General features: G+C 44.7%; 1 protein-coding gene across 2 annotated transcripts in view; it reads left to right on the top strand.

Annotated features, from left to right (window-relative positions):
- Positions 1–20,027, top strand: part of PCNX2 (pecanex 2) — a 288,644-nt gene that overhangs the window by 205,673 nt on the left and 62,944 nt on the right. For both annotated transcript variants that reach the window (XM_032312937.1, XM_032312936.1), the window contains exon 23: positions 2,199–2,328. In XM_032312937.1, the coding sequence (XP_032168828.1) occupies positions 2,199–2,328 (130 nt within the window). The remainder of the gene's footprint in view (positions 1–2,198; positions 2,329–20,027) is intronic.

Here is a 20,027-nt window from a genome sequence, read left to right as displayed (position 1 = left end):
GTCACTGTGTCCCCGTGGGAAAGAAACCATGAGGCTCCTGCGTGGGCTGTCATTGGAGTCCCCATTTCCTGGCGTTGCCCAAACAGCTACAGCCACAGGCTTTCATATCTGGCCCGAGCGTGCTGCATTTCTTTATCAATCTCCCCCTAAATAAAACAGCCTCCGAGGCCACCTATCCATGTCTGCCCTACCTCGGACCTGTTAAACTGTGTTTCCTTTCCCACCACATTGAACTTCATTTGCAGCTTCACACGGCTTTCCTGATGTAGCTTCTGGCTAATTGCGTCTGGCGTTTGACAAATGGACGACATACTCTTGGGGGAAATACGTAGAATCAACGAGAAGAGCCGGGCCAGCCTCTTTGGGAGGCTGCCCAGCCCCAGCTCCGTGGTGCTTTGTCCTGGTTTTTCTGCAACACCGCCACCCCCCAACCCTGAGCCCTCCTCCCATCAGAGAAATCCCTCCCATGGCTCTGCCTTCTCACATTTTTTTCAGTACCTTTACTCCATGACATCCCTTGTGCAGGTCCCTTTTCTTCCCGAGACAAGGGTCATGGTTTATTTGGTGCGTTTTGTGACCCGGTATTTTGGTATTTTCAGCTTTCCGATGAAGAGAAAACGGATGGCGGTGACAGATCTCACAGCAGCTCGTTGTTCTGTAGCTCTGCGTGTGAACCCAGGTCAAAATAAAAGGGATTGGATGTAGACTGTAGCCCCATAGAGATCTTTTTGATACCCAAACAAATCAGCACCAGAATGGATTATTAATGGTGGACATGTCAATTCCCTCCTGGAGTTGCTTGGAAGGAAATAGCAAGTTGAAAAAAATAAAATAAAGATACAGTTATTCCTGAAGCAAAACTCTGAGCTAAAGTCTTTGAAAATACGTGGGGATGTGTCTGCAACCACACAAGGCTCTCCGTTTCTGGATTCTGTAAACGGGTGGTGAGGTCCCCACGGCCACCCCTCCGCCAGCATGTGGCTGAGAGGGAATGAAAGCATCTGGATGCCTGGGTCACTTCTATGTCCTGATGGTCAGTGACACATAGAGTCTGTCTGTGCCAGGCATTCCTTTCTTACTTTGTGCCAGAACCTTCAGAACACAGGCTAAAGAAATAAGACTTCCATTTGTGCAGCTGAGAGAAAGCCCTCTTCGAGGTGGGAAGATCAGCCTCGTAGGAGATCAGATCAGACCGGTAGGGGGACGCTCCGAGCCCCCATCTGAAGGGCCAAGGGACAAGGAACAAGGTGCCTATGTAAGCCCTGGACAGTCTGGCACCTTGTTGGCCTCTGCCACCTCAACCATGGGTCTCACTGTCACCCCTGCACCGCAGGGACATGTGGGATTGGCAACTAGGAGCAGTTCTCCAGTGATGGAGAGAGACTGGGGAGGGACAAGCCCTCGGGGCACCTTCCTCAGACTTCTAGAGATCAGTTCACTGGTCTTCGTCCAAATATGGCAGCGGATACTCTGGTTTCTCTTCAGATCGCATAAATCTTTCGCCTTTTACCAAATATGGCAGCGGTACTGATTTTAATGTTGGACGGTTATGTTTCTGATCAACCAGGGTGTGTCAGAGTGAGTCCCACCAGTAAGTGAGAAACCCATGCTGCGTGTAACATGCTGTGAGTTCATGTGTCTACAGTTCTAGCTTGTAAAGCAGACATGACTCGAGCCATCAGTGTTCAACATATCATAAAGAACATACTTTTTTGAATAGTGGGAAGAGAGTCTTTGAGAAACAGAGATGCTACCTTCTCACACAATGGTATTTATTTCTTCTAAAACGTGTAATTTAATTTTAATTATTTATAAAGCTACTTAATACTTCAGCAAGTGTAGCACAGTGCGGTTTGCCCCACTAATGATACCCTAGTAAAAAGAAACTGTTCTTTTCAAACCTCAGATATTACATCTTTGCCATAAATCACCCTGAGACCGCTGGGATTTTTATGAGAATCATTTGGTTTTGATGCTGGCGAAATGAGACCTAGCGGGATCCTACTGAAAGTTTTATATCCCTGATTCAGTACACAGAGAGATCACATACATGCCATCTTTTCTTTCCTTGGCAAGAAAACAGCTTTCCTATAAACAAGTCAAAATCTGAAATAATATTTCGATACATAATGACACTGAAAAAAGTGGTGTTTTTGGTTTTTTTTTTTTTTTTTTTTGCCTTAACTCCGAATTCTCAGATTCCGCCATGCTTTTCTTTCAGACGATGATCACCTCCATCTTCTCTACCCCACTGAGCCCGTTCCTCGGGAGTGTCATTTTCATCACCTCCTATGTCAGGCCAGTGAAATTCTGGGAGAAAAACTACAAGTAAGATCCTAAAGTTGATGCTAACGTGCTTTGCTAAAATTCGTGCTTCCTGATGTTCCTTGACCTTCCTCCGTGTCAGGGCTCAGCCTTCATGCCTCGCCAGCGGCTGGGGGCTGAGTGTGTCCCCCGGGAGGCTTCCTCCGTTCATCGCTCAGCACTGGGGGTGGGATTGGGGTGGGAGGGCGCCAGGGCTCCGAACCAAACAGGTCTGATCGCAGCTCTACAGTCGGGTACCAGCCTGGGTTTTGTTGGTCGCGCAGGAAAAATGAGTTCCCTCTGCCAAGTATTGGCATTTGCCCTCAGAAAGGTTGTTGAGGGAGCCCCCGGCGGGGATTGCCCCTGGACGGCACGTGTCCCCTGTCAGCTGTACCTTCCGTGAGCATCCTGAGTGAGCGTGTCGCGTGTAAGTGTGCGCGCTTCACAGTTCAACACGACGGAGAACACCAGGTGTTCCAGAGCATTCAATTTGCAGAAGTTATTTATGCCTTTTCTTGACTATGTGGCCGGGCCAGTCACAAACCTCCTCAGCAAACAGTGATGCAGTGGGGGCGCCTACTTCTGAAGGGAAGGCGTGAAGGCGGAGTCAAGTTCCACCAACTAATTTTCCAGAACTCCTGAGGGCTTGGGGGGAGTGAGGGGAAGGTGCTGCGGACAGGTGGTCGTGGAGAACACCAGTGAGCCGGTCCATCTTCAGCTGGGGCACAGGAGGACTATTCCAGAACCCTCCCCTAACTTATAGCCATACCTGCGCTGAGCCCCATAAACCCTGGTCGACCCTCCACGGTATTTTTGACACAACATTTTGCATGACTTGGGCACTTGACGGTGCGCTCTTGATGTCCTGTACAAGACACCACTAATGTAGGAGGTCTGTGGTTTCTGTTTCTCCCCTTAGAGGGTTCCTGCGACCATAAAATCACACCCTTGTGGGACGGGCAGTAGGGAGTAATTAAAACTCAGCCTGGGGCATCTGCCCACCTGGGCTCATGTCTCACCTCTACCACCTAACGCTGGTGACCTCAGGTCTCTCTCTCTCCTCTTCTGTAAAATGAGGGCAAAATGAGGGAACCTACTTCACAGACTTGCCATGAAGAGAAAATGGGTTCATATACATAGAGCCCCATGTGAGCCTGCACTGTTATGATTCTTCTCTGCTGTGCCTCGAAGTCCCTATGGGGCCAGGGCTGGTGGGGGGGGGGGGCAGGACTCTGTGGGGAGACCCTCTGGCACGATCCTCATATTCAAGAAAGGTGGGATTTTTGCAGTACAACGAGTACCTGTGTGAAATTTTGCACAGAAACACGAGTCCTCTTTTGTGTGTGTTTAAGGAGAAACCATGCATATTTACAGAGCCAGAGAGTAAAAGAAAAATGACAGGCATGGGCTTGTTACTTTCAGTTTCCTTAGGGGAAGACAAGTTGGGGTATCTTTTTGGAGCTCTGAAAAGCGCATTTACACCTGTCACTATAGAGGACCCCGCAATGCCTTTGCCCTTAACCATGCAGAAAAGTGCAAGATTGTTTCAACAATCTTGAAACAAGATCGTTATTACAAGAGATTTCCTTTTTGTCTCCTAGTCTCAGATAAATTAGGAGCCAGTCTTTCTGGCCTGGAATCTGACATAAGCAAGATGCATCCCCACTGAGCTGGACAGAGCTTTAAGGGTCCCTGACAGGAAGGGGGCGGGGACAGGCTCTGGGGGGAGTTTAATTGCCAGGTGGTCTCCTAACTCGCGTGGGGAGCAAGGTGCTCCTGGACGTCCATGTTTGCTCAGTTTCTTCACTTGCAGGTTTCAGTCTGGTTCTTGAACCGTCGGCTTCTGGGGCCTCTTGCGTGTATGGGCCTCTAGAGCAGGGTCCCCATTTCCTTACTCTGTGTCACAAATAATTGATTCTGTCGTGAGCTGCTGTGAACTCGGTTGAGCGCTGTTACGTGTGGGAGGGGTCTGCCTTCGCTTGGCCTGGCTGTGGGTGGGGCGGGGTCTGCAGGCATGTGGAAGGCTGTCCAGCCTTTACGAGGTCTCTCTGAAGGGGCCAACTCGGGGAAAATGTTTAGTGCTGCTGGGGAAAAAAGTTCCTGATGCAAAACCCAGGCTGGTCGCCTTGTGGGACATCAGAACATGGAGCCCCGTGCCCAGCTGCTTAAAAGATCAGTGATGGAGTTCTGGACAGTAAGAGGAGGGTATCAGGAAAGGAAATGGCCGGAAATCTCATCTGGATCCCTGTAAAGGCTCTGGAAAGCTCATTCTGACTATCTTAAACTGTTGGTTTTTATTTCAAATGGTAATGACTGCCCGCCTGGTTTCTGGCTGGAGAGCATCTCTGTGGCTGTCCCGCATCTCCATGACTGTCCCACTGCCTACAACAGAACACTTGGTTACCAGGTCTTGGATTCTGTGGACTTGGTTACTACTCGTCCCCTGGCTTTCAAAGGCTGATCACAAATCCTCTTCCTCTGGAGTTAGGGGGCACATGCTGCCGGAGGGTACCCCGGCATGCCACCCCCTGCCTGGGCTGTGGCCCTTGCACTCACAGTCCCTTCTCCTGGGCCTCTTCTCCCTCTCCACCCCTGCTGCCTCACTTGCCAGCCTTCCCAGTCCTCCAGGCTTTCTCTCAGCCCTTTGAAAGCTGACTTTGTTCCTGCAAGTCTCCAGTGAGGCCAGCACTAATGAGACCATTTTATATTTTTTTAAAAAATTTTTAAAGATTTTATGTATTTATTTGAGAGAGAGAGAGCACAAGCAGGGGAAGGGCAGAGGGAGAGGGAGAAGCAGTCTCCCCGCTGAGCAGGGAGCCCAAAGTGGGACTCGATCCCAGGACTCTGGGATCACAACCTGAGCCGAAGGCAGACACCTCATCGACTGAGCCACAGGTGCCCCATGAAACCATTTCAGTACCTTAAGGAACTGATAAGTAAATCACCAGCCACCTGGTGATTTCCAAGCCAGTCTGGTTCCCCCCACCTGGGCTATCTTGAAATCCACAGGCTTCCTGTTCCCCAACACTGCTTCTCCCTGGGAGTGTGTAAAAGGTAAAGGAGATCTTCACCTCGGTCTCATTTGCCAGTGTTAGGAAGTGTCCTCTGCCCTCCTGACTCCCCTGCACTCTGGTCAGATCTGCACATGGAGCATCGGGTTCCATGCTGCCCCAGAGGCCTGTGGTGGCTCGTAGCTGCCTGAAGAGAAGAATACCACCTGGTCCAGCCCTGTCAAGTAAGGAGCTCTGCAGTGCTGGGAATGCTGTGCACCTGCACCGTCCAATATGGCGGCCCTACCGTCCAGGTGTGGCTAATGACCCATTTGAAATGGGGCCAATGTAACTGAGGAACTGAATTTTTACTTTTTTTTTTTTTTTTTCTGTTAGAAAGAGAGAGCCTGGGGAGCGGAGGAGCAGAGGGACAGGGAGAGAGGGAATCTCAAGCAGGTTCTTTGACCAGCTAGAAGCCTGATGCAGGGCTCAATCTCACAATCCAGAGATCACGACCTGATCCGAAATCAGGAATCAGACACATCATGGACTGAAGCCCCCAGTCATCCCCTGAATTTTTACTTCTTCTATTTAATTGTAATGAATTCAATTTCAATAGCCAGATGTGTCTAGAGACTACCACGATGTACAGCACAGGTCTAGACCCTCCTCAGTTTTAATCTCAATTTCCAGCTTATTACCCAAAACATTCTGTCACACCTCACACATTGTGGCTTTTTCATCCCAAGCCTTGCCTTGGGCTGTGTCCTCCACCTAAGTGTCCTTCCTGCCCCGGGACCTCTCCAATTCCCATCCACCCACACCCACCCAGATTCCACGTCTTGATGGACTCAAAGGGGGTTAGGTTCAGGAGGCCTTTGAGGTGAGAGGTATTATAGCAGCCATCTTTGGAAGATGAATTAGCCTGTGGCCATCAGCAAATTCTACCCAGGATTGGCAGAGATAATACTTATCGCCAAGTCTAGACCTGTTTCTTTTTCATCTTGTGTCGCTGAAAGGCTATGCGCTTAGTAGGTGTTGTCTAGTTCTTAAACGAACTGAGTCCCGCGATAGTGTGTAAAAGGTAAAGGAGATCTTCACCTCGGTCTCATTTGCCAGTGTTAGGAAGTTCCCTGTTAAAATGATGTTCTCTCAACTAATAAGGTCTTAAAAATCTGTCTCGATGAGCTCTGCCCGGGGTCTCCCACTTAAATTACAGACAACGGCAACAAATGCGCTGTATTTATAAACTGTAATGTGCGTTGTGTGTGTAAATCCCCGTATGATAGAAACATTCTGATATTATGATCTATCACCTTTCTCCTTGCATATAAACAATCACTAAATAACCAGACTTTGTCATTACCACGAGACAAATGTTTAGGCTAGAAATATTGATTCGTGTTTTGGTTATCCTGGCCAATATCTTGGTCCTAAAGAAGTTGACTATTTTTAGTCCTAATGAATGAAAAGTTCCATTAATAATGAGTTTGTTGGGACAGATCAGAAGTCTTGTATAGGATATTAAACCCCATCACTGTGAGGAGACGCATAGAACAACCACGTGAAAGGCAAATATGGCTTTCGTGGCAGTTACATTTCTATCACATTCTCCAGATTGGTTTTAAAATGTTAAATCAGGGGCACCTGGGTGGCTCAGTGGGTTATGCCTCTGCCTTCGGCTCAGGTCATGATCTCGGGGTCCTGGGATCGAGGCCCAAATGGGGCTCTCTGCTCAGCGAGGAGCCTGCTTCCTCCTCTCTCTCTGCCTGCCTCTCTGCCTACTTGTGATCTCTGTCTCTCAAATAAATAAATAAAATCTTAAAAAAAATAAAAGCTAAATCAGGGGCATCTGGGTGGCTCAGTTGGTTAAGCATCTGTCTTCAGCTCAGGTTATGATCCCAGGATCCCAGGATTGAGCCCTGTGTCCGGCTCTGCACTCAGCAGAGAATCTGCTCGTCCCTCTCCTTCTCGTTCTGCCTCCCCGCACCCACCCTGGCTTGTGCTCTCTCCGTCTCTCTCAGATGAATAAAATCTTTAGAAATAAAATGTTAAATCATTCTGGGCATCATCCTCCACAAATGAGCACCAAGTATCTTTGTGAGGGCTGTGCTAGGCTTTAACTAACAGGAGTCACTCTGCGAATGGTCTGCAGAAGCATCCTGCTCTGTTCCCATGTCCTTGGTCCCAGTTAGCGAGAAGATAATCAGCATTACTTAATCCTCAGCTCTCCCCACGGCAGTGGTCATTTGTGAGAAACTTTGAGCTTTGTTGTTCGTCAGAACTCGATTGAAGTCCCGGCTCAAATTCCTGGTTAAGCGTTTGGGAAATTAGTCCGTGAGCCTCGGTTAACTCATCTGTGAAATGGGGTGGCTGGCTCTCCACCCCTCCAGAAGTCATTAATTCCAAATAAGACATGGTTCACTGTGGTAAATGTGCAGGTCATTTCTATGTACAGCGATTTTATCCTTAATCCTGTCCCATTTTGTTCCCCTTCCCTATATTTCTATATTCTCTCATTAGACTTTTAATTCAGTTATGTCAAGACGTATTTTATACATCCTTGCAGACGATCAGAAATCCTTTCTGAAATGGCAGAGCACCATCGTACCAACAGGTGAAAAGACACACGTGTAGACCGTGTGACCTCAAGTCCACAGACAGCACGCTGTCACATGCCCCTTAAATATTTGTCTTCGCCTTTAAGTGCTGTGTTTCTTTTGATGTCTTACCCCATCACAGAGCCTTTGAGATGTGCTTTGAGCAGCAGAGTTGCCTGAGTTGAAAAACATCTCTAAAGCAACATTATTTTGTGGTTTATCAAAAGACAGACTATGTGATCCAAATATTTCAACTAGTCTCTGTGGGCTCCTGTGAATCTTGCTGTGTTACTTCCCAGTGCCCTCGTGGGTTTGGAATACAGAAGCAGGGCTAGCATGGGCCCTTGGAGTTAGAGAATCCCCCTCGTGCTGCTCATGGAAGGGAGTCCTCCAGCCTCTTCTACTCTGGGCGGAGCAGCCCTTGTACCTTCTTAGGCAGCCCTGGGTGAGCTTCGTCTGCCATGGCTGCTGGGCTGTTCTCTGTGCAGGGTCTGTTCCTTGTGTCCTCACCTGGATGCCACAGTCGCCTGGATGCACCTGCTGTTGCCAGAGCAACTAGCATCCTCGTGCCTCCTGCGTATCCCACCCTTCACTGCTTGGAAGACTGTGCTCTCCACTCACTGCCCTCTCTCTCAGGCTCGACAGCCCTTCCTATCTGTGTGTGTTTTAAGATTTTATTTATTTGACAGAGAGATAGCAAGAGCAAGAACACAAGCAGGGGGAATGGGAGAGAGAGAAGCAGGCTTCCCGAGGAGCAGGGAGCCCGATGCAGGACTCGAACCCAGGACGCTGGGATCATGACCTGAGCCCAAGGCAGGGGCTTAACGATTGAGCCACCCAGATGTCCCCCCACCTGCGTTTTAAATGGTGCAGACCTGGCAAGGCCTCACTGCCCTCATCCAGAGTTCTGCTGGTCGGTCTCTAACCCTCCCCTCTAGCCTATTCCAGATGCCGTCTACTCAGGTCGCAACAGATGTGACCTCCTGTGAGCCAGATATTTTATGCTCTCATTTTTGCCTTCTAAAATCTAAAACCTCTCAATTATTTTACTAAAGTGGTGCCAAGGCAGGCCTTCATCATGCCAATCTTATGTGTGCGGTTTAGTGAAAATCAGGAATTTACACTTCCAGGGCATCTGGGTGGCTCAGTCGTTTAGGTGTGTGCCTTTGTCTCAGGTGATGATTCTGGGATTGAGCCCCACACTGGGCTCCCTGCTTAGCGGTTAGTCTCTTTCTTCTTCTTCCTCTGCCTCTGCATGCGTGTGCTTGCTTGTTCTCTCTTTCAAATAAATAAATGAAATCTCAAAAAAAAAAAAAAAAAGAAAAAGAAATTTACATTTCCTTTACCAACTCTTGATCCATCATTGGCTTTCATATTCCAGCCCATAGAGGTCCATTTCTTTCTTCTTCTTTTTTTTTTTTTTAATTAAGATTTTAATTGTTGGAGAGACAGAGAGAGTGACAGGGAGCACAGGTGGGGAAGAGAGGGAGAAGCAGGCTTTCCGCTGAGCAGGGAGTCCAATGTGGGGCTTGATCCCAGGACCCTGAGATCACGACCTGAACTAAAGGTGGACGCTTAACCCACGGAGCCAGCCAGTCGCCTCCATAGAGGTCCTTTTCAATGACACCGTTTATCATCTCTCCAGCCCCTCCCTTGCACTCTCTGCAGACCCACCAGCATCTCCGTCTCACTCATGGTTTCTTACTGAGGATGCTCCAAGCCGTGTGTGCCTGACTTGGGCAAGGCAGTCAAAGAAAGAAGTTCTCAACACACGTTTTATTTTTTACCTTTTCACCATGGGGAAGATTTTTCTGGATGCTCTCTACCCACTGAGCTATTTTAAGCATGGTTTGTAAGATCTTTGTGCAAAGCATGGAGTTTCTCAAAAGGCAATTTTTTTCTCAAATTCAAAGCAGCAAGCTTATTCGGCTTATGGGTTAATGGTAAAATGGAGCACTATAATTAAAATTTGCAATTATGCAGGGTAGGATTTACATATCTCAGCTTGCAATTAAGCTACCCCACAATTTATTTGGATATGTTTACAAAGTGCCTGGACATACTGCGATAAAAGCCTTGAGGCTCCTTTTTCAGATGTCTTAGGGCAATTAGACTCAGAGCCATGCCTAGGCATGTGCTGGGCTCCAAGGCATTACTACTGGTGCTTACACAGGTAGTGGTGTAGCGCAGTGCTAGTCCTCATTCTGTATTTACTAAACAGCTGCGCACCTTCCCAGATATATGCATTCTTGCCTATATACCCATTCTGCAAGTCAAATTTCATTTTTCTCATTTCACAGATCAGAAAAGGGAAACCTTGCCCAAGGTCACAGGACAAATCGGTGACTGAGCCATGACTTTAAACCAGGTCTGGTGTGAGTCTAAGTTTGAACGCTCTCCGTTATGTCCCCAAACCTCTCAAATGCCTCCCACACTATAGGCGATTCAGTGAACATCCGTTAGAGGGTTCACATGGGACTGGAAAGGGGCCGTCACAAACACCCTGCTCAGAGGAGGAGCCGGGCCGGAAGGACAGGCAGTGCCGCCCAGGCCCCGAGGTCCCTTCCCTGAGCGGGCCTGACTCCAGAAGTGGCTTCGGTCCGGGGGGGATGGTGGGTGGCTCTCAGCAGGGCTGCCTCCGTCCCGGGCTCTTGTCATTGGCCCAGCAGGCTCTCAGCAGCTCCAGAGCCCGAGCCGGAAGCGTGAGCATGGGATCTCCCACACAGGGAAATCTGTGATCACTGACCACCATGAGCCTCCTTTCCAGGAGTGGAGCCCTAAGTTTAGAGCAGAAATGCGGCATCCGGGCCCTTCCTGGGCACCGAGTTACCACCTGCAGTCCTGAATCAAATCTCAGGCCCAAAAGGGGGTCGAACTCATTCAAGATGAGAATTTTCTTTTTAAATGGCTGATCTGAGAAATTCCTCTTGGAGGCCACCACTTGCCCTTCATTTTCCAGGCTGTTCAGTAACTCCAGACAACTGTGAAAGGCATGAAAACAGGCCCTCAGTTCCCCCAGGAGCTCAGTGTAGGTCTTCGGAAATCTCCCTCCACAGAAAGGACAATGCAAGCTTGTCTGGATGCACATATAAGTTCGAGAATTTTAAGAGATTTAAAAATGCTTAGGAATCCCCGTGAGACTGATGACAGAGACGTGTTTGGGGCTAACACTGCTCAGCCAGCGCAGGGCCACGTCTGGGGAAACAGTGGGTACGGGACTCCTGGGGCAGCCAGGGTAGGAATATGGAGCACGTCCTAAACTTCCCAGAAGGAAAGAAGTAAAGAGATACGAGCAGGGAATGTTCTTAGTCGTGGATGGTAAAAGGAAAGTGTCAAGGCTGACTGAGAAGCCAAATTGCTCAAGAGTCCAGTGTCCATGAAGCTCTGCCAAACGGCTGGGACTTGGGGCTGACCGAGCATGCGCAGCCGTGCTGGGCGACCTTGGGTTTCTCTTCCCTCTGAACTTAGCTCTGCATACAATCTCCGCATAAAGTCTCCGGACTTTAGGCCTCAGGTAAGAAACAGACAAGCAAGTGACAGGGTGGCCAAAAGCCCCGGGCAATGGAAAGACAGAGTTCACTCCAGAGTCCCAGAGATCTGTTGTTTCTGCCTGCCCCAGTGAGTTCTGGGGCCCCAGGGGCAGGGAGCTGTGCCAGTCATGCTGACCCTTTCTTTCCCTCAGCCTCAGTGGTGGTGGGGGTTGCAGGCCTAAAGCCCTTGGCAGCCTTCTCACCCCCGCAAAGCGAGACTGGCCTGAGAATTCTGCAAACACAGAGGAATGCAGGGCACGGGATGCGGAGACTGATTTCTGATGACGCACCCTCTACCCTGGGGTCCCACTGGGCCTACTGGAGCTTTGGGCTGTGTAAGCCAGCCAATTCTGTATTTTGCTTAAGTCATTTCCAGTTGGGTATTCTGCCACTTGAAATCAATCATAAAAGCAAGGGAAGGCTTTTATCGAAGGGATTCTTCCTCTCGACCTTTTATTTTGGGGGAGTGACAGCATGAAGGTCAGACCTTTATCACCAGAACGCTGTGGTTCTAACTAGGCTTGAAGCCAGAGAAGGTTCTGGGAGTCCCCTGGGGTGCCTCCAGGACTGAGGGGTAGATGGGGAGTTTTGAGCCTTTCCTGGTTCCACAGCTCACATGCCCCGTTTTCCATGTCCCTTCTCTACCTCAGATTTTTCTCAACCAGAATTTCTGGTCTGTGTCTGAAAGCTGTTGTGTCTGAGAAACTAAATGACAAACTCGGCCCCATCGTGCTGTTTTGCTGACGGTTGAGAAAGCTCTCACGCACATACCCAGGGGTAAGGTTTGACTCTTCAGGTGTGGCGATGAGCTATTATGCAAATGTATTCCAGAAGGATGATGCTTTTGAGGAACTCCAGGGCGGTGAATTTCTCAAATAGCCCCGGTTCGAGCTTATTATTCATTATGCTGTGTTGCATGATTTTGCTCAGGGTCCTGTTGCATTTTGCTGAGAGGTTAAGGAATTTGAAAAGTGCAGAGTAGTGAAGTTGACCATGTGCCTGCAGGAAGGAGTCCAACATGCCCACCTGCTCCCCGGCTGTCTAGGGCTGCTGACTCTACACTTCAAGGTCACGCAGGAGCGAGGCTTTGTGACCGAGTCAGGTTGATGGATGGTTTCGGGGGGTGTAAGTCAATAACAGCATGGAGCAGAACCCTTTTCACTGCAGCAAGTGAGGGCAGGGGGCGTCCTTCTCTGGCTTTTAGGGAAGTGTTGGAGATCGGGCTGATTTCTTCCAAAGAAAGGAAGGCAGGAAATAGCTCTTAAATCCACATTAAATCTGCAGACTCTTTTATTGCATTGGATCGCATATACAATAGTGCAGGGGGTTTATTGTGTAGATCAAGACCTCTGTCTAATGGAAGTTTAATCCCCAAGAACCCAAGAACCTCGAGCACTTTAGGTCTTTCCTGTGATTGGCCAATGCTCCAAATGGATGTTGCCGGCCATGGTCAGTGTGTTCTCTTCTCCCTGTGATGAATGGACTCGGCTGTGGGCAGGCCGCTTTGGGCTACGGGGAATGTGTGCATTTGAGGCTCTAGGTAAAAACTCATTTCTTAGCCTTCTAGTGATCAGGCGGGGCTCCTTTAGTCTGGTTTCCAGAGCATGACTGACTTTAATCCTACTTTACTGAGAGCCGAGAGACCTGGTCCAGGTCGTGTATGGTTGCTGCTTCCTGGTACACAGCGGTACCAACTGATTAATGAAATTAGTACATTACATGGACATGGAAGCTATACTCTTTCCTTCTTTTTTTTTTTGGTCCCTTTGGGAACATTCTGTCATCATCACTGCTCACCGGGTTTATGACACTTTGTCGTGTCTGGCTTGCTATGTTTGCTTCTCTCTGTAAACATTTAAGTAGATTGATGCTCGCCTTCAAGATAGATGAAAAATGACCAATGATGGAAAAATAATCACATGCAGGAGAATTAAGAAAAGAAAAATCTATTATCTGATAAAAACAAGGCTAATTTAATGTATCACATTCCTTTTCCATTTGTGATGCCTTCTTATGTTACACTGAAGAAAGGACTTTATTTTAAAGGTTATAGAGCAGAAACTTTACTTCCTCGTGTCAGGGAAGGCTTTGGAGAGAGATATACTTTGAAGTTTGGGGAAGAGGAAGGAGAGAAAGTTCTTAGTGGGTTTTAAAGAAAATTGGATAAGAAATGAAGTTTTTAAAAAGCAGTTTTTAAGAGCAGTCCAAAATGATAGAATACTAGCATTCTATGTAGAGTTATCATGGGTAAAGTACAGCCAGCAGGGAGAAGGTTTTCTTACCATTGCCAAAGAACCTGTTTTGGCACTATATTGAAGAGATTTGTGCACCCTTATGTTTACAGTGTTATTTATAATAGTTATTATAATAGATACGGAAGCTACCCAAGTGTCTTTTGAAATATGAATGGATAAAGAAGATACATATTCTACTTAATATATCTAGATCTAAATACATATCATGGAATATTACTCAACCATAAAAAAGAATGGACTCTTGCTGCTTGCAATGACATGGATGGGCCTAGAAGGTATTATGTTAAGTGAAATAAGTCAGAGAAAGAGAACTATCATATGATTTCACATATATGTGCACTCTATACAGCAAAACAAATGAGCAAATAAAAAAACAAATAAAAAAATATAGTCTTATAAACGCAGAAAACAAACTGGTGTTTTTCAGAAAAGAGGTAGATGAGGGGGAAAGGGGTGAAAGAGGCGAAGGGAATTCACAGGTACAAAAATCCAGTGATTAAATAAATAAGCTGCAGGGATTTAAAGTACAGCATTTAGTCATAAGTACAGGAATACAGTCAGTAAATTAATAATATTGTAATAATGCTGTGTGGGGAGCATTGTGTAATGTAGAGCATTATCGAATCACCGTGTCGTCCACCTGAAACCAAAATAACATTGTGGGTCAACTGTACTTCAGTAATAAATTTTTAAAAATAACTTGGGGAAAGGCTGGGGCAAATGCAGGACAACTGGGAGCGAGGAATGAACCGATTTTATCTGCTCTGTGTTGTCCTTGAGCTCCCGGAGTCAAGACTGGACACAAACTATTTCAGTATTCGAAAAATCAATATGGAAAACATTTTCAGGGTAAACTTGACTATTCCTTTTTCCCCATTACAGAAAAATCCATCCCCGAATATACTGATGCAGGGAAATCAAGAGCCTTTTCTGTTCTCTCATTGTTCCCTGGGGTGACTGGCCCATCACAAGGTTAAAGGGATTCTTTGTTTCATTTTGCATAGGTTGGTGGTCACGAGTGCGGCTCTGCATTTTAATTTCCTACCTCAAGTCCTGTGCAGTTTAGTTGCCATTGTATGCACTGAGACACCAGGGGATCAGAAAAATCAAGCGATGCTCCCCTTTACACCCCTCACACAGGTTAATAAGTCATTAACCAAGTTAGAAACAGAAATCCAGTTTTATTGACTTAAAATTCCAGTTTCAGTGTTGGGGGTATGGAACGTGAGCAGAGGACCACGCCATGATCTGGAAGGGACGAGAACGGCAAAGGAAAAGCGAAGTCCGTCTCAGCGGTGAGCGCGCGGGCAGGCTTTTATTAAGTGCTACCTCCCTCAGTGACAAAAGGACTCCGTGTGCTCATGGCTGTGTGTCGAGAGAGGGTGTCTTCTTCACGTTGCTGTCTCTCCGGACACAAGCAGCCATGCCAGCGGGAGGACCTCAGAGAAGTCATAGGGCTGCATGCGCCCCTGCACAGATGGGACTGCTCCTTGCCAAGGATGACTGTGTCCTTTTTGCTGGGCAGGGGGCTCATCTTAATCCAAATCCTGTGCATTCCACTGGTCACTAATGAAAACAAAACAAAACAAATCAAACTCCATGTGTCTTCATTCCCAGGAGAAATTTCGCCCGCAATTCTAAAACACTGTTGCATAAATGACATCAAACTTCTTGCTACCGGAAGGATATAGCACGCAGAAGTCAAAACCTTCCATCAAGCATGTTAAACCTGGGGAAAAACCAGCACCTCCTTGTTAATTTAATTTTTATGAATCCATTATAATCCTCTGCATCTTTCTTTATTCAAGTCTCCCTCTGGCTGACTCTGCCCAACTGCATACAACACGAATGTTTTTATTACTGTTTTTATTAGTTGCGTTTGCAGAAAGAGAAGAAACACTTTTCACCCCCTAAATATTTATGACCTTCCAGTGAATGAGTAGTTGGATTTCATATCCTGTATTTGAAATGCTGGATAATCTTGAATTCTTCTGGCTGAAATGGGAGAAGCGATCTTTATTGGAAATGTAAGTGAGTTTGGATCAGAAATGAAAATTGCACTTGAGTGGGTTATTATTACAGTAATGAAATTCAGGCCTGCTCTTAGCTATGATATTTTTTTATTTAAAAAAAAAATTTAGGCTCTTTCTCTTTATTGATTCATGTATAGTTGAAAGAAATAATACAGAGGGATCTCCTGTATAACCTTCACCCAGTTTACAGATGTTAACATCTTGCAGAACTGTCACAATCAGAATATTGGTGTTGATAAACTCAAGATACAGAGCTTTTCTACCACCACAAAGATCTCTCCTGTTGTCCCTCTCATACGCTCATGCTTGTCCTTGTTGCCGCTACCACCTTCTTAATTCCTATCAACTATTTTTTTTAAAGATTTTATTTATTTATTTGACAGACAGAGATCACAAGTAGGCAGAGAAGCAGGCAGAGTTGGGGGTGGAGGGAAGCAGACTCCCTGCTGAGCAGAGAGCCCAATGTGGGACTCAATTCCAGAACCCTTGGATCACATGACCTGAGCCAAAGGCAGAGGCTTTAACCCACTGAGCCACCCAGGCGACATCCTATCAACTATTAATCCATTTTCCAACTCTGTAATCTTGTCATTTCAAGAATGTTATATGACTGGAATCATACAGGATTTATCCTTGTGGGGTTAGCTGTTTTCTTTTTTTTTTTTTTTAAGACTTATTTATTTTTTTGAGGGAGAAGTGTGAGAGAAAGAGAGGGAGTTAGAGGGAGAGAGAGAGAGAGAGACAGAGTGGGGAGGGCAGAGGGAGAGGAAAGAGAATCTCAAGCAGACTTCTCCCTGAACTTGAACGTGGGACTCGATCTCAAGACCCTGAGATCCTGACCTGAGCCAAAATCAAGAGCTGGCCACTTAACTGACTGAGCCACCCATGCCCTGGATTAGTTGTTTTCACTCCCCATAGTTCAGTGCATGTCATTCAAATCATTGTATGTGTCAGTAGTTTCCCCTTTTTAATACTGAGTGTATGGATATACCACAGTCTCTTTATTAAACAACTCACCTGTTGAGGGACAGACATCTGTGGTGTTTTCAGTTTGGGGCTATAATGAATATAGCTGCTATGGACATTTCGAGTGAACACAAGTATTCACTTCTTTGGGATAATTGCCTAGGACTGCAATTGTCATATGTTAGTGTTTTAAGAAACTACCAAACTTTCTTAGGGGAGCTGTATGCCATTTTACCTCCCCCCCCCAACAATGTCTGAAAAATCCAGTCTCACCAGATCTTTGGCAGGTATTTTTACTATTCTTACTTTTAGCCATTCTGACAGGTGTATACTGATCTCTCATAGTGGTTTTCGTTTATATTTCCTTAATGACTTATGGTGTTGAACATCTGAGCATGTTTGCCATTGGTATAATCTCTTCAGGGAACAGTTTGTTCAAGTCTTGCACTTGTTTTCTAGATTTTTTTTTAACTGTTGAGTTTTGAGAGTTCTTTATATATTCTAGATACTAGTAGTTTTGGATATGTAGCTTGAAAATACTTTCTCCAGGTACCATACTTTTTATCCACCTAACAGAGTATTTTTCAGGAAAAGGTTTTTGAAAAGACTTTCATGTCAAGGACACATGGTCTCTTCTCCATGATAGACCCAGTGCTAGACCGTAAAACAAACCTCAGTAAATGTAAAAAGATTGAAATTGTACAACATATGTTCTCCAACCACAATGGAATGAAATTATAAATCAACAGCAAGAGGAAACTTGGAAAATCCCCAAATATGTGTCAAATAAAACAGTCTCAAACAACCAGTGGGTCAAGGAGGAAGTCACAAGAGAAAATTTTAAAAATATATATTTTTGATGGAATAAAATGGAAACATAACATGAAAATTTATGGGATGTAGCAAAAGCAGTGATCAGAGGGAAATTCAGACCATTAAATATTTACATTAAAAAAATTAGAAAAATCTCAAGTCATTCACCTAACCTTCCACCTTAAATGAGTAGAAAAAGAAAAAGTAAACCCAAAGCAAACAGACAACAGAAAATGATGAAGATTAGCATGGGAACAAATGAAATGGAGAGTAGATAAACAATAGGGAGAATAGGTGACACACAAAATGGTTCTTTGAAAATATCAGTAACATTGACAAATCTTTATCTTGAATGAGCAAGAAAAAATGAGAGAAGACAAATTACTATAATCACAAATAAAAGTGAGGACACTACTACGAACCTTACATAAATAAAAGGATTACAAGAGCATTCTATAAACTACTGTATGTTAACAGATTAGCCTCGATGAGCTAGAAGTGGAAAACATGAACACCAAAAACGAGAAACATCGTTGAAAGAAGACAAATAAATGGAAAGACATCCCATGTTCAGCAGTTTAAAGACTTAAGGATGTGGTATTCCTCTGATTGGTCTAAAGATTCAATTAATTCCTGTCAAAAATTACAACTGCCTTTTTTGTGTAAAAAGACAACTTTCCTAAAATTCCTGTGAAACTCCAAGGGACCCTGAAGTAGCCAGAACAATTTTTAGAAACAGAAGTTGGAGGACTCACACTTCCCAATTTCGAAACTTACTGTAAGGTCACAGTGTTACTACAAAACAATGTGTTACAGGTACAAGGGTGGACATATAGATTAATAGAGTAGACTCGAGAGTCCAAGAATAAATCTGTACATCTGTAGTCAGTTGACTTTCCACGAGAGTGCCAGGACCATTCAGTGGGGGAAAGGACAGTCTTTTCAACAAATAATGCTGGGACAACTGGATATCCACTTGCCAAAGAATGCAGTTGAACCCTTACATCACACCATACATAAAAAATAAATCAAAATGACTCAGACTTGAGTGTAAAAAGCTGAAACTGTGAAACTCTTGGATTTGCAATGAATTCTTAAACACCAAAGTCACAAGCAACAAAAGAAAAATTAGATCATTGAAATTAAAACCTTTTTACACTGAAGAACATGATGAAAAAGAGACAATTCCACTCTGAAGTATACGTCCAAGGACATTTCAAAGAAGGTTTTCAAACAAAAACTTGTGCATGGAGTTCGTGTTCTAGAATCATTGTTCATACTAGCCAAGAAGTGGAAATAACCCAAATGTCATTATCTGATGAATTGACAAAATGTCATACATTATACAATGGAATGTTATTTAGCCATTAAAAAGAATGGGATTCTGATACATGATACAACATAGATGAACTTTGAAAACATTATGAAAAACTAAAGAAACTGGACACGAAATGCTGCATATAGTGTGATTTCATTTATATGAAATGTAGTGGTGACGGTCACACAACATTGTGAGAGTATTAAAAGCCAATACATTGTTGCTTTGAAATGTCAAATTGTGAATTTTATGTTAAACAAATTTTACCTAAATATTTTTAAAAGAAATAAGTAGGATAAGTTTGTGTGGGTCTATTTTTGGTTCTCTTTTCTGTTTCATTGATCTATATGTAATTCCCTCCACCAATCCTATATAGCCTTTATCACTAAAGTTATGTAATAAGCCTTGAAATTGAGTAAATTCCCACTTCTTTTTGTTTCAAGATTTGTTTTAGCTATCATTATTTTTCTGTCCTTCCATATATATTTTAGAATAGTATATAATAGTATACTATTATAGTATATAATAGTATATTTTAGAATAGTATATATATAAATGTATATTTTTGATTCTAAATTCTTGGGGAATTTTCTGTAGCTTTCTCTTCTCTCTCTCCTGTTCCCTTCATCCCTACCTTCCTTCCTTCTTTCCTTCTCTTCTCTTTCTTGTACTGTCCTATGCTACCTTCATAAAATGAACTGGGAAGTATCCTCTCCTTTTCCATTTTTTGGAAAAGATTTTGTTTCATTGGTGTTCTTCCTTAAATATCTACAAAAAAAAATATTGTGGAATTTTGACAGAAATCGTGCTAACCTTTATGTCAGTTTGGAAATAACTGGCATCTTTACTATATTGAGTCTTCCAATCCATGAATATGGTACATCTCTCCATTTGATTAGAGCTCCTTTTATTACTATCATCAGCATACTTGTACTCAGCATACAAGCCCATATATGTTTTGCTAGATTTAACAAAGCCTAAATATTTCCTCCTTTTTTGAGTGATTGTAAATATATTTTTTAAAAATTTTGGTGTCCATTGTTAGTACATAGAAATACATTTCATTTTCGTACACTTATCTTATACCTGAAACCAAACTGAGCTCACTTACTGGTCTAGTTTTTTGTTTTGTTTTGTGTTCTTTTTGTAGATTCTTTGGAATTTCTATGTCAATAATCATGTCATCAACAAATATGTGCTGTTTTGTTTTATTTCTTT

This window comes from Mustela erminea, chromosome 14 (genome assembly GCF_009829155.1).
Source record: "Mustela erminea isolate mMusErm1 chromosome 14, mMusErm1.Pri, whole genome shotgun sequence".
Lineage (NCBI taxonomy): Eukaryota > Metazoa > Chordata > Mammalia > Carnivora > Mustelidae > Mustela > Mustela erminea.
This window is presented reverse-complemented; position numbering and strand designations above follow the sequence as displayed.